Here is a 14,406-nt window from a genome sequence, read left to right as displayed (position 1 = left end):
TTGTAGATTTTTTTTTCCAGCAGGGCTCAGATCAGTAGCAAATAATAAAGCAAGGAAAGTAGAGTTTTATGGTAATCCTCTGTTGGAGATTTGTGGGACAGGTGCAGCAAAACAAGTTTGCAGATGAATGACAGTCCCGTGAGGTTTCTGTAGAGTTGAGAGGCCTTTATGTAAAGTCATGAAGGGAGTAGAGCTAGCAAATGGGGTCATATATGGGGAGAAAAGTTGTCAAAGGATTCAGTTCAGTCACTCAGTCGTGTCTGACTCTTTGCAACCCCATGAAATGCAGCACGCCAGCCCTCCCCGTCTATCCCCAACTGCCGGAGTCTACCTAAACCCATGTCCATTGAGTCCATGATGCCATCCAACCATCTCATCCACTGTCATCCCCTTCTGCTGCTGCCCTCAATCTTACCCAGCATCAGGGTCTTTTCCAGTGAGTCAGCTCTTTGCATCAGGTGGCCAAAGTATTGGAGTTTCAGCTTCAACATCAGTCCTTCCAATGAACACCCAGGACTGATTTCCTTTAGGATGGGCTGGTTGGATCTCTTTGCAGTCCAAGGGACTCTCAAGAGTCTTCTCCAAGACCACAGTTCAAAAGCATCAATTCTTCAGTGCTCAGCTTTCTTCACAGTCCAACTCTCACATCCATACATGACCACTGGAAAAACCATAGCCTTGACTAGACAGACCTGTGTTGACAAAGTAATGTCTCTGCTTTTTAATATGCTGTCTAGGTTGGTCATAACTTTCTTTCCAAGGAGTAAGCGTCTTTTAATTTAATGAGATCTCATTAGAAAAAACCCGGATGCTGGGAAAGATTGAAGACAGAAAGGAGAAGGGGGCGGCAGAGAATGGGATAGTTAGATAGCATCACTAACTCCATGGCCTTAATTTGAGTAAACTACAGGAGATAGTGGAGGACAGAGGAGCCTGATGTGCTGCAGTCCATGGGGTCGGAAAGAGACTCCACTTAGCAACTGAACAGTAGAGGTCCCAGTGAGAGAAAATGTGGAAAAAATTAATCTAGTCAATATTTGCATTTAAGATATTTAGATATATATTTGAAATAATAGTCATTTTTATAGATAAAATATTTCTTATTAAGTTAGTTAATATTTTCATGAGGAGTGGTTTTGACTTGCATGATTTTGCTGTAATAGTCAAGAATATATGTCAGTGGAAGGGCTGTACTTTTGCTTATTAAAGTGTTTATTTATGATATTAGTTATAGATGAACTTGCTGTCTCTAATTGGTATCTCCTCAAAAAGATTCATACCTCTAATTCTTAATGCAGTGTCATGATTTATTTCCAAAAGTTGAAAGTGTAATTGAAGAGAGGTTTTTCTTCTGGCACTGAAAGAGCTTATCAGTTTGAACTGAATTTCGGAGAACTTTGGCCCGCCTAACTTCTTAATAGGAGCTTTCATACAATCTTGGGTTCTCAACCTTTGTTATAAAAACAGATGCCCGGCTTCTTACTCCAGAGCTATCAAATTAGGAGTGGAGCAGGGATGGTCTGTAAGTTTTTAAACTATTTATAATGAAAAACTGGATAAATTCAGTGGGATTCCTGAGTCAGATTTGCATATTCTGTATTGTTGATATAATGATCGGTAATGTTTTGCCAGTTTATTGATTTGATCACTGTTAATATATGAATAATTCTCCATATCCTTACCAGTATTTGTCATTATCTCAAGTGTTTGCAAATCAGATTGTGGATTAAAAGATTAAGACTTTTTATCAGTAAGATTGGATTATGCAAGTTTTTGTGAGATGCTTTATTGCCTTTATTTTGTGAGATAGTTTGGGCTGAATTCTAAGTAGTTGAGGGTGAGGAAGCAGCTCATAGTAATCCTCATTGCTCTTTTTGATCTCTTCACTATTTCTTTTCTCTCTTCCATTATGATATTATGCTTGTATTTCCTTTCTAATTGGTGGTTATCAACCTTGGTTCTACTCTAATGCTTGAATTGATTAAATGGATTCTCATTTGAGGCTGTTGTCTCATTACCTTTAGGGCATTATAGTTTGCAAAGGTTTGTTGGGATTTCTTTACAGTAAGTCCTTCTTTATGGAAAATAAGAATAACTCCTAGGGAAGAACAGCAGATCTGTCTCATTTCAAAAATAAAATGTGTATATTAACAAAGGATGGAAATATCAGCAACTTAATATATTGCCTTTTCTAACATTAATTTAGGTTGTATATCATAAGTACACAATGTAAAGTGTTAGCATTTTGAGATACTTAATGAAAGTATATTTATAAGCAATATGTGGGCTATTCAGTGTAATTATACTGTATTCAACACTTTGCATCAAGAATATTTCATTTATTTTTACAAATGACTCTTTTTAGGTTGAGAAGATCTAAAAAGTGAAGTTTTATAGTTTGTTTCCTAGAATTATAAGCTAAGTTTGAGGACATCACTGAGTCAACTGTTGAAAAGTGAAAATCATAACAAAAGTAATGCTTAGTGGTGGTCCAGTGGCTTAAGACTGTGCTACAATGCAGGGGGCCCAGGTTTAACCCCTGGCCAGGCAACTAGATTCCACATGCCAAAACTAAAACCTAGCACAGCCAAATAAATGAATATGTATATTTTTAAAGTTATGCTTATATTTGAACTTACCTTACACTGGCATGTTTTTGCCATTAAACTAATAAACTTGGAATGCCTACCATGCTAAATAATTTAAATCTTTGTTATTCAGGCAGAAAAACAAGTAGAAACTGAGGAGGCTGCAGTAGTGACTACAGCAACAGCATCTGCTAATCTAAAAGTGAGTCCTAAAAGAGGACGACCTGCAGGTAGGATTGTTAATGTTTAAGTATCTGGCTTGTGATCAGTATTCTAATCCATTTAAGTGCTGTACCTCAGCTGCTTTGGAATAGGTGAATAGACACTTGGTTATGTGTAACATACACATTTTAAAGAAGATAAACATTAAGGTTTCTACTCCCTGATAAGGTATTTAAATTTGAAATAATTGTTTGAGACTTTTTCATTTTCTGTTTATCCCCATTACATTTTCTGTTAATAGCAGCTAATGAGGCTGTGGTGAGATATAAATTCCGTGACTAATGGGTTTACTTTACCTCTTAACTTTAGAAAACTTAAGCTTTCCAAATGGAATCATAATGAAAGCAAGAGAACACAACATTTGAGTTATCAAAGTTACTAATTTTTAAATTTTTGTATTCTTTCTTTATTAGGACCTATATAATACGTAGATGTCTTCAGCCTATTTAAAATATTTTCCTAATTTGGCAAATAGGAAATAGTTTGGAAGGCTCTATCTCTAATACAAAGTAAAACAAAGAAAGTTAGCCAGGATAGAGACAATTTTTTTTTCCCTACTTCATAATATAGGATTCTTAATGAAACAGATTTAAACTGAGTGATACCTCTGCCTCAAATTTGTTTACCTTTTTCTTTGGATTTTAATAGTGTAATGGATCAAATTAATGGTATTGTTAGAAAATTTAGTGAATTCTGATTAAGAATTTTCAAAGTTGTGAACATAGATTTACAAATGATATTGTAGTATGTATATGAATGTTGAATATAAGGGCTGTTATCTACTATAAAGTTGAATTTTGTGACATTCCTGTTAAAACAACAGTGAAGGATGTTCTTTTAAGTTCAATTAAGTAAATTGAAAATAACCTTGATTTACTTCTCTAAATTGTTACTCATTTGAACAAGGATACGATTTTTAAAACCTAAAGTAAAAAAAAAGAAACTATATCTGTAATAACTACTAATTAATAGTATGTATATTTATAACTTTTATATATGATGTCTACATCTTGGTGGGAAAACTGGTAGTTACAAAAATTTTCTTCCTGTGAATGTTAGCCACAGAGGTCAAGATTCCAAAACCAAGAGGCAGACCCAAAATGGTAAAACAACCTTGTCCTTCAGAGAGTGACATGTGAGTATTATAATTAGTTATGCAATAAATAAGACATTTCACTTAAAATATGTATAAACTTATTTGAGTTTCTACAAGTTTTTATTTACAGATGATTATTATTGCTATTTTGTATTAGAATTATGAGAGAAATTCTTTAAAACATAGTTTTATTATATAAAAAGTTAAAGTTGACAGGGAATCAAGAAAAATCTGATATGGTTTCATTAATCTAAGACATTTTCTTATATATCAGGATGTAAGATACTCAGATAATGCAGGGTAAAATTTATAATCTCTTTGTTTAAAGAAATTTTTAGACAGAGTTTTTTACCCCACCCCCAGACAAAGTATTTTTGAAGCAATTTCCACAAATCTTGCTCTTCCAGAATAGCCTTTATTTCAAAATAACACTTACAATTATTTTTGTAAATGAGTCTTTTGGAATGATGACTTCTTTTAGTTAGCAACAAAACAATCAGTATTTCCGTTTTCCTTCCTTGCCACCATTCTTTTCTATGTGGATCTTGTCTGTGTCAGCTTTCTGGGTAGAAACTTCACCAATAGGAATGTATGTCTAGACAAGGCAAAAACTTTGTAGCTATTGTGTTCGAGGATTTTATAGGAAAAGGCTCAAGTATGTGATTTAAGAATGGATTTACAATGTTTTGAATGAAAACAGTTTATTGGAAATTTCAGTTATAGAACAGCTTAAGAGTGTTGGTACTTTTTAACCAATGTATGTTGAAAGAGTTTCATTTTATTGCCAAGCCAGCTGTTTTAAATAGTCTCAAAAATAGTGGCAAAAAACAACATGGTTTTAATTACTATAGTGAAATTAAAATATTAAGTACATGCAGGTGAGTTTGTTGTTAAACATTTCAAATGAATCTCTCTCATCCCCTCTGTAAGATGTCTTCTCTAATCAAGGCATCAAGTCTTGGATTTCATGATCAACTGGCCTTGATGTAGAGACGTAGGAACTAAAACACAAGTCAACTGCTCCCCTCTCTCCTTTATATATGCACTTTGATCTGGGATAGGGAACCATAAATACTCCCAAGGACAAGATTATGAGACATACAGCAGTCATTGCTCCCTGGGAAATAAGAAATTCTGTTGGGAAAATATTGTGAGATCCCCATTTTATATATAGGATATTTCCTTGATTAGGTTTGTTCCTAGTCCATTTCTCTCCTTGACCTTTGGCCCATTCTTTGGAGAGTTCTCTACTTTTTTAGTATCATCTTTAGTTGATTTTCTTCAGTATCAATAGTTGCACTGGAAAGTACTACCCTTCTTACTAGCTGAGCAGCTTTCTTTACTTTCCCTTCATGCAGATTGTCGTCACTTTTGGTAGTGTAACAATACTTCATTGTTAGTGTGTGTGTCCATTTCATTCTAGTTAGCTTCATGTGCAGTGATGTGACTCATAAGACTTCCCCAGACATGCTTATCTTTTTACACTTATGTAAAAGTACTTTGAGTTTATATGTTTTCTTGAAAACCCACTTCTGGTTTCTTTTTCCTACAATCATTTGCTTATCAGAAGGATCAAGGTATCTCAGTTTGAATTCTTAAGGAAAGGCTGGCAACTTAATACATTACCTTGACTGGATCTTTGACTCCTGTCTTTGTCTGGATTTAAAAATCTTTTATAGGCTGGAAACAACTTTCACCACTGAGATGCATGGGATTTTTTTCTCCTTCCTTAGCTGTCCTGTTATTTTTTGAACTTCCTTTTTCTTGAAGTACCTGATAAAATTTGTTGATAACAATCAACTGGAAGACGCCAATATTTTGTCTTGAAACCTCTTCACCTAAAGCCACAAATTCACTGAATAAAGTTTCTTTCCAGTTATCATAGACAATAGTTTCGTGTGTTGTGTAGTAGGGTTTCAAATGCAAAGCAAGTGTCACACGTTCTAGGTTTCCATGATAGACAACTCCAGTAGCTTACAATGTTTATTTCTCATTTGTGCTGTATGTAGGCTAGGCATTGGCTGTTACAGCTACTCTTAGCTCTGTATCTGGACAAAAACTTAGTAGAGTGCAGAGCAAAACTATATAAACCCTTTTAAAATGGAAGCTGTCCACCATAAGAACAATGGGTGTCTCTGGTAGTGACAGCTTCTTTGCAGTGGGTCCTGAAATGATAAGACAGTGGAATGGAATCCAGAAAAGCTGAAACCATCTCCTAATCCTCATGTAAAGATCTATTACAAGTCTTTGAGATATTTGGGGCTTTTTTTTTTTAATTAAACTATATTTATAATTTCCTTTAGTATAATTTTCCTACCATACCTTGACCTGTTAATAGAGAACTTATCCCCAAGAGGTCTATTTTTCACGGAAGATGGTAAGGAGAGAATTAACTAAAGACTTAATCGTAGTTATGTTTATGGGAATTCTCTGCTTTGATACTGTTTTTAAAACTTAGAAATAATCCATTTCTTAAGAGCATATGATACACATTTTAACTCTGTCTTTAAGAGAGAAAAGTAGTCATGTTTCTCCAGTATGTGAGTCATAATTCTTAAAATGTTTATTCCTTGTATGTATACATTTTTCTTGTTTAGAATATGTTGCTAGAAGCAGACATGTGGGGTTAAAAGGATATTTTTATTTTTAATACCTGGCTCTTTGTACAGGGGGAGGCAGTTGGTCAGTAACTTTTAAGAGCCATGGAAATGCCTTTTATATTTGATCCTCTCTTCTGCATCTCCACAAAATGATCATTGTCAAAATATTTAATTTGTGAAAATACTAAAGTGATTTTACTTGCCTGCTTTATCTTCCATTGATTAAAAGTAAAGGGTGAAACCCATATAACATTTGAAGATAAACATAGCCAATGTCAGTTACGTGACAAAAAATGTCTAAAGAAATAAAATGTGGGGTTTTTTTTCCTTTTGCAAGTTAATCTCTTAAGGGTTCAAGGAAGCAGCTGTCTGGAAAGTCAGTTGATTTGGAATTGAGATATTGGGCTAACTGACCTTTTTGCACCATCATTTTCTCACCTATTAAATGGAATGGGTTGGACTGAATGATCTGGGGTTCCTTGCAGCTTTTAAATAACATATGAAATTCTCAATAAAATTCCTTGAACACTGCATAATATTAATTGGCCATATATATAACCATTATATGCATGAATTGAGCCTTTTAAATTACAAGGAATATTTCTTCAAATTTTAAAATGACTGTATTTCACCATACTAGTTTGATTCTGCAATTGTATTTTTGCCTATGTGGCTAAAATCTAGGGATCTCACACACCTTATACACTGCTGTTCCCCAGAGTCAAGAATAGTACCATGGCATCTGAGATGGTACCCAGTATTATTTTTAAGTGAATGAGCTACAAAGAACTTAGAAAATGGGGGTGGGGTGGGGTGGGTGGGGAATCATTCTTCTAGTGCCACTGTAATTTTTCCATCTTCTCACTTATATTCAAAGGATGTTCTTTTTTGTGTGTGATAGGCTGATAGTGACCCTTCCTTACATTTTACTTGAAGATATTTAAAATTTGTTTTTAAATAAAAAACTGTATAGCTTATTGTTACCCAAAATAGTTATTAACTCAGAGATTGTGGTTGAATGAAAAGATACATAAGTTTATTTTTCATTGTTTTACCTGTGAAATAGGATAACTGAAGAAGACAAAAGCAAGAAAAAGGGGCAAGAGGAAAAACAACCTAAAAAACAGCTTAAAAAGGATGAAGAGGGCCAGAAGGAAGAAGAAAAGCCAAGAAAAGAGCCAGATAAAAAAGAGGGGAAAAAGGAAGTTGAATCAAAACGGAAAAATTTAGCCAAAACAGGGGTTACATCAACCTCTGATTCTGAAGAAGAAGGAGATGATCAAGAAGGTGAAAAGGTAGAATGTTTGCATATAAAATAAAACCTTTGTTTTATTTTTAGTTTCTTGTGTAGTTCTTAATCTTTAGATCAAGATTTCAGTATCTTTAAGAAAGTCTATAAATATGATTAAAAGTTAAAATGAATTTCTTTACCTTTCTGAATAAACTTCAGTTAGCAGTGTTAAAAAGCAAATTTGAAGCTTTATTGTACATCATAAGTTTACCTTACCTTTTTACAATTAAATGGGAGTTAAAATGTTGTATGATAAACTTCCAATAACCCCATCTACTTAGAAAAGGTAGGAAAGTAAAGAATTAAGCCAAGGAAGTTGTGACCAGTGACAACAGATGTAAAAAGGTAAATTTATACGTAGATTTATATTATTGACCTCAACGAGCATTTCAGACCTATTGAGTGTACAGTTTATTAGTGGTACTTTATTTGGATGCAGCAATTTAGGAGTTTGATTAAAGTTATGCATTCTTTTCTGTATAAAAAAAGTTTTGTGTATAGCCTTGGAAATCTACTGACCTAGGTTGTGTATGTCTTTCATTTATGTTTATCTAACTTATTAATACCCTGAGAAGCCCCGGACCTAAAATTCCATAGGTTGAGCAGGCACTTGTCAGTAAACAGGTATTGAAGTCACAGTGTAGAAGCAAACAGCCTAATGTACTTCATTTTAATCCATATTAACCAAAGCATGTCATTCCTATAGCAATGCAGTAAATAGATTATGAATCCCAAATTGATCAAGGCGAAAGTTAAATTTAGATAGCAACAAGGTGGAATTCTAAGATTTTTTAAAATTAGTAATTGTCCCTTAAGAAAACTAGTTGCTGCTTTTCTCCCACAACTGTAATCATAGAAGCATTAGTCACTGACTTGATAGTTAACTAAAACCATCCTAATTCTCAAATAAAACAGAAGAGAAAAGGTGGAAGAAACTTTCAAACTGCTCATAGAAGGAATATGCTCAAAGGACAACATGAGAAAGAGGTTGCAGATAGAAAACGCAAGCAAGAAGAACAAATGGAAACTGAGCAGTAAGTATTTTCTTATTATAAATTTCAATTTCTTTAAGCCAGCATGAAAATTTTAAACAATAGAATCTCATTTTCCAGACTTTCTGAAGCCTTCTAAAGAAGTGACTTTGCCCATGTGTTAGAAAAATGTCTTCAATATATGATAATCATATTTCAGGCTTCATTCTTTTCTGAGTAAAGAGGATGAAATTCACTGAGATAATCACCCTATGAATTATTTTTAATTTAAACGGAAAGTGCAGATAGGGTTTAACTGCTTCAAGGCTTTGTAGAAAATGTCCTCATCCTCTACTGTTTTCTCATATAATATTAAATACAGAAAGATGATAAATTAGTGGACAAAAAATGAAAATATTTATCTTTGTCATACCACCAGCAGGCCTCCCCCAGAAGACCAGCAAAAATAACAAAAGCACAGTTGGAAACCCATGAAGCCAGTACAAGTAAATCTGAAAGGCTGACAGGGTTTGCATTAGATGTGTGCAATATAAATCAAGATAATAAGTTTTGATACTTGGAGATAATATATACTTACCATGGGGAATTTCTTGCCCCTTTAAGTTTATTCTATAAAATAATTTTATAAGGAAAATAGCAGTGACAATGATGATTAGGCTTCATGTGTTTATTACATTTGTTTTCTTAGTTATCTTTAGACTGTCTCTTTTGAGGTCTTTCTCTGAAAAACGTTTCTTTCTTTGTGAAACGTCTTGCATTATTCTGACTAAACTGTTTTTTTGTTGTTTTAGTGAGGAGGTGATTTTAAAAACATGCTGTAGGTCACTAAGACAAACTTAAGCAGTGAAATTCTTAAAAAAACTATTCTTAAATAATTTTGTACCTTTTCTTTATATAATAAATCTGTAAGCTGAAAGTCTTGTAAAGTATAGCATTTGACCATCTCCTTTCTTAGTTTTTTGGAGGATATATAAGCAGTTTTAGCTATAAGAGGGAGTAATTTAAAAATTGATTTAAAGCTCAGAAATGTTACTCCCTTTAATCTGTTAGACTTGGACCATTTATGTAAATATTAGTTATTTTTTTGTTACCTATCCTTTCCTGTCCTTTCACTGAAAAGTTGTTGGACTGTTTGTTGCTTTTAACTTTATTGTGCTCCCCAATTTAAGATATAAAATTAGTTGTTGCTTAGTAAATCTAGCCCAATCCTTTAGTATCTCAAAGTTAATCTTTATGTGTTTCAATTTCTTTTTGAATGTCCTCCGAATGTAACTTTCTCAAATTCTAATATTTGTGTTTTCTTTCCTTCTTCTGTTATTACAAAACTTTGTACTTGGACAGTTTTGCTCTGTAAAGCATTTCAGATGCAGCTTGTATGAAATGCATTATGCAAAAATAAAGTTTATTGTATTGTATTCCCAGCCAAACAACATGTAATCTACAGTAATAAAAAATATATCTCATTTTGGGCTCAAAGCATTAATCCAGTTACTGAAAAGAGAATACAAGTGGAGCAAACAAGAGATGAAGATCTTGAGACAGACTCATTGGACTGAATTTCCCCCTCCCCCCTTTTGATGGAAGAATGTTCCAGATTCTAAATTGAGGACTTCATTAATGGCATTATTACTGTGTTATGATTGTTAAAAAACATTTCCTGTAAGGTACACACTACATACTAAGGTCGGCCATCATTCCTGTTAAGTTTTTTACCAAGCTTAAAATGAAGCTTTGTGTTTGAAAGTTACAAGCTCAGATGAAGATGGTGGTTGTACATTATTTCATTTAGAAAATATAAAAATTCATTTTGTTTTGAAGCTAGGTGTTAAACTGGAGTAGCTATATTATACCCCTAGAGAATGGGGCAGTTGTGCCCTTCCCTTGACATTCCTTTGTTGTTTAATTCTTTAGAATATTAATAATTGTTTTTTTAATCCTGAGAGATTAAATAGTAGACTTGTTAAGAAAACAAAAATGAAACTGTAACCAAAATTTTAAAATAAAGTTTTTTTTAAAAAAAAAAACCTGATTTTTAGATATTTTTTGTTCTTGTCTATTTCAATTGGTTTATTATAGTAGGGCCCGAACTCTAAGTCAAGGTGCTAGAAATTATTAAGAATTCATTTTTAAATGGTTATTTTTGTGATTTACAGTAAAATGGTACCTTTTCATTTGTGAAATGGTATGTAAACACTAGTAAATGTCATTTAAGTTTGATACAGTGGCAAAAATAAATCCCACTTTATTGTAATACAGTAGCATTATAGTCTATTTAATCTTGTAACTAACTTTGAACCCCTCAAATTACCTACCTTTTGGAGATGTGGGAACAATTAAATCAGTCTAATTTGACATGCTATTTTAGAATTCATGAAACAGGCATTCTCTTCCCACCATGGCCTATTTATCCATTGACGCTGCAGTTGGTCTTTTAACACACTATTGTTGGAATAAAATTGCACAAAAGCAGCTGTTAAAATTTGTAATGCCACTGAAAAATTAGATTGTTAGATTATTTTGGCATGTTAATTTTTATGTTGTTTTATTTATACTAATACTAATGTGGCATTGGAAAGGTCTAAAAATTATAGTCAATTTCTTGTGATCTAGGTCACTTAACTATTTTAAAGAAAAAAAACTTTTACAAAAGGGATTGTGGGCATTTGGTTATCAGTCACAGAGTTCCAATGTTTTTGAAATATTTGTGTTAACATTTGATAGGCAGAATAAAGATGAAGGAAAGAAGCCAGAAGTTAAGAAAGTGGAGAAGAAGCGAGGTTAGTTATTTCACTTTCTAAGATGTATAATGTTATACACAGGAAGTTTTACAGAAACTTAATTGTATACATGTTGAAATCAGTCATTTGATATTCTTATTGTACAAGTACACATTTTAATTCCCTAATGGATTCTGTTATGTTTTGCACTTTTTAAGTATCATCAGGTGAACTTGCAGAGGTGGTCATGTTTATTATTTTACTGCTCCTTATATGATGAAGTCAGATTTATTTTATTGTAACACTGCCTAAAGGAAGATGTTTCCCCATTTCTGACAAATCTGGTTTCAGATGGATATTTTAGTTTTGGTTAAATATGTAAGGGAGAGGCAGGTCCTAAAGGATTGAGAAGGAGTTAGTGGATGCAGACCACTTATTTTAGAGACATGCAGCGACTCAGTGATTCTTTGCTTGTATAATGAATATTGGTTTCCTAAACTAAAGACTTAAAATGGCAGATAATTTCTTAATGATGTAAGCAGATTACTAAGAACATTTTTTAAAAATTACCACTTCTTTCCATTATACTTTGCTTTAGATTATACAAAAATACTGGTTTTGGAAAACTTATTTACTGTGTTTCACATTTTAATTTATAGAAACATCAATGGATTCTCGACTTCAAAGGATACATGCTGAAATTAAAAATTCACTCAAAATTGATAATCTTGTAAGTGTTTAATACCTCATTTAAAAATACAGTGCTGCTTTTGTAGCTTAATGTTTTTTTCTAACATGGTTTGATAAGTATGTAAATTTGAGATAACAGAATGTTACTGGCTATTTTGTATGCCTTGTTTGAGATTTTGAAAGTAATCTCTGGATTCTATGGGTTGTGGTAATTAACAGTTATGAAATTACTGTTTTGTCATGAAGGATGTCAACAGATGTATTGAGGCTTTGGATGAACTGGCTTCACTTCAGGTCACAATGCAACAAGCTCAAAAACACACAGAGATGATTACAACACTGAAAAAAGTAAGTGATCTTTACGCAGATTTTAAAAATTTGCTCATTATCACCACTTTGTTAAATAACATTCAGAAATCAATTAGGCAAATTCTGAGCTTATCTTTTGTTTTCTCAGATACGGCGATTCAAAGTTAGTCAGGTTATCATGGAAAAGTCTACAATGTTGTATAACAAGTTTAAGAACATGTTTTTGGTTGGTGAAGGAGATTCTGTGATCACACAAGTGCTGAACAAATCTCTTGCTGAACAAAGACAGCATGAGGAAGCAAATAAAACCAAAGATCAAGGGAAGAAAGGGCCAAACAAAAAGCTAGAAAAGGAACAAACAGGTATGTGGTAATAGTCTGTTGGAATTACTTTTTAAAAATGGCTTTGATATTTAATCTTACTAATGCCTTAACCTATAGTAGATGATGGGAGTCCCAAAAGAACTTAGCAGAGTCTGCTCAATCTTAGCTAAACTTTTATCAAGTTTAAATTACTAGTAGTTATTTAGTAGTAGTTACTATTAGTAGTAGTTGCTATTGGTTTCATTTAAATTAGGGAAAATTTCTAACCTACACAAAAGTCAGGAGAAATGAACTTCCTGAGTCAGCTTCAGCAGCTATTAACGTATGATCACTGGTCTTTTATTATATCTCCCAAGTTTTTCAGTGACACTCCTGAAGATTATTTTGAAGCAAATTCCTATGCCATTTCAGTCATAAACATTTTAAGGTGTATATATGAGTGAAGCTTGAAATAGAACCTGTAGTACAGGTTTGCTTGTACTCCAGGAATACTGTGGGTTCGGTTTCAGACTGCTGTAATAAAGTGAGTCACATGGCATACAGATTTGTTTACCTTATACTAAAGTCTTAGTCTGTCTAAAGTGTGCAGTAGGGTTATGTCTATAGAAATGACATACCTTATTTTCAGAATGTTTAAAAAATGTTACAGCAAGTGAGCCTTTCATGAATTATAGCAACATCCAAGGCATCACTATATGAATATAATAAAATATAATAAATGTCTAAAGTGTGAAATACTGTGGCAATTACCAAAATGTGACACAGAAACAGTGAGCGACTGCTGCTGGGAAAACGGTGCTGATAAACATGCTTGATGCAGGCTTGCCATAAACACTGAATTTGTAAAATGCAAATGCAGGATCTACAAAGCACCGTAAAGTGAAGCACAATAAACCGAAGTGTGCCTGCACCATTGGGAGCGTCCCTGATTCCATGGTACTAAACATGTTGCCAGCAGCTCCCTAACAGAGAACAACTGTTCAAAACGAGTTGGATTTTCTTAACTCATTTACTAGGGAATGATAATGATAACAAACCAGAGGTTTGATAATGAAGTAGTATTTACAGGGAAGCCCTCATCATTTTCTAAGTTAGTAAGAAGACAAAATCATGTTAACTATTTTGCCACCTTCTGTTCTTAAATACAAAATTTTACTGTGATTTGCATAGCTTTTTCTAACAACTGGAATAAATCACAATGCTCTAAAGAGTTGTACCACCCTTTAGTAACTTCCTGACAACAGTAACAAATGGAATAATCAGATTAGTAGTCTGTTGTTTTGTGGATATAGATAGTAACCCTGTTTCTTACTGTGCCTTGTCTACCCAAAGGATTACAGTGCAATATCACATAAAATACACTATTAGGAACTTTGGGGCTATGTTTAGTTCTTGAATTTGGGTCTTCCTAATCCTTAAGATGTCCTCACAGTTCTAACAGTTTTCCCACTGGTATCTTTGTAAAGGTTCAAAGACTCTAAATGGAGGATCAGATGCTCAAGACAGTAATCAACCACAACACAATGGAGACAGCAATGAAGAAAGCAAAGACAACCACGAGGCCAGCAGTAAGAAAAA

The 14,406-nt window shown here is 33.3% G+C and overlaps 1 protein-coding gene across 1 annotated transcript in view; it reads left to right on the top strand.

Moving 5' to 3' along the window:
• Nucleotides 1–14,406, top strand: part of PSIP1 (PC4 and SRSF1 interacting protein 1) — a gene marked incomplete at its 3' end in the record, with an annotated part of 36,839 nt that overhangs the window by 21,611 nt on the left and 822 nt on the right. The window contains 9 exon segments of the mRNA NM_001143892.1: nt 2,722–2,818; nt 3,870–3,945; nt 7,573–7,801; nt 8,713–8,831; nt 11,511–11,566; nt 12,166–12,236; nt 12,443–12,544; nt 12,654–12,867; nt 14,295–14,406. Coding sequence (NP_001137364.1) covers nt 2,722–2,818; nt 3,870–3,945; nt 7,573–7,801; nt 8,713–8,831; nt 11,511–11,566; nt 12,166–12,236; nt 12,443–12,544; nt 12,654–12,867; nt 14,295–14,406 — 1,076 coding nt within the window.

The sequence above is a fragment of the Ovis aries genome, chromosome 2, assembly GCF_016772045.2.
Source record: "Ovis aries strain OAR_USU_Benz2616 breed Rambouillet chromosome 2, ARS-UI_Ramb_v3.0, whole genome shotgun sequence".
Classification (NCBI taxonomy): Eukaryota; Metazoa; Chordata; class Mammalia; order Artiodactyla; family Bovidae; genus Ovis; species Ovis aries.
The sequence above is the reverse complement of the archived record's forward strand: the minus strand, read 5'-3'. Positions and strand labels throughout refer to the sequence as shown.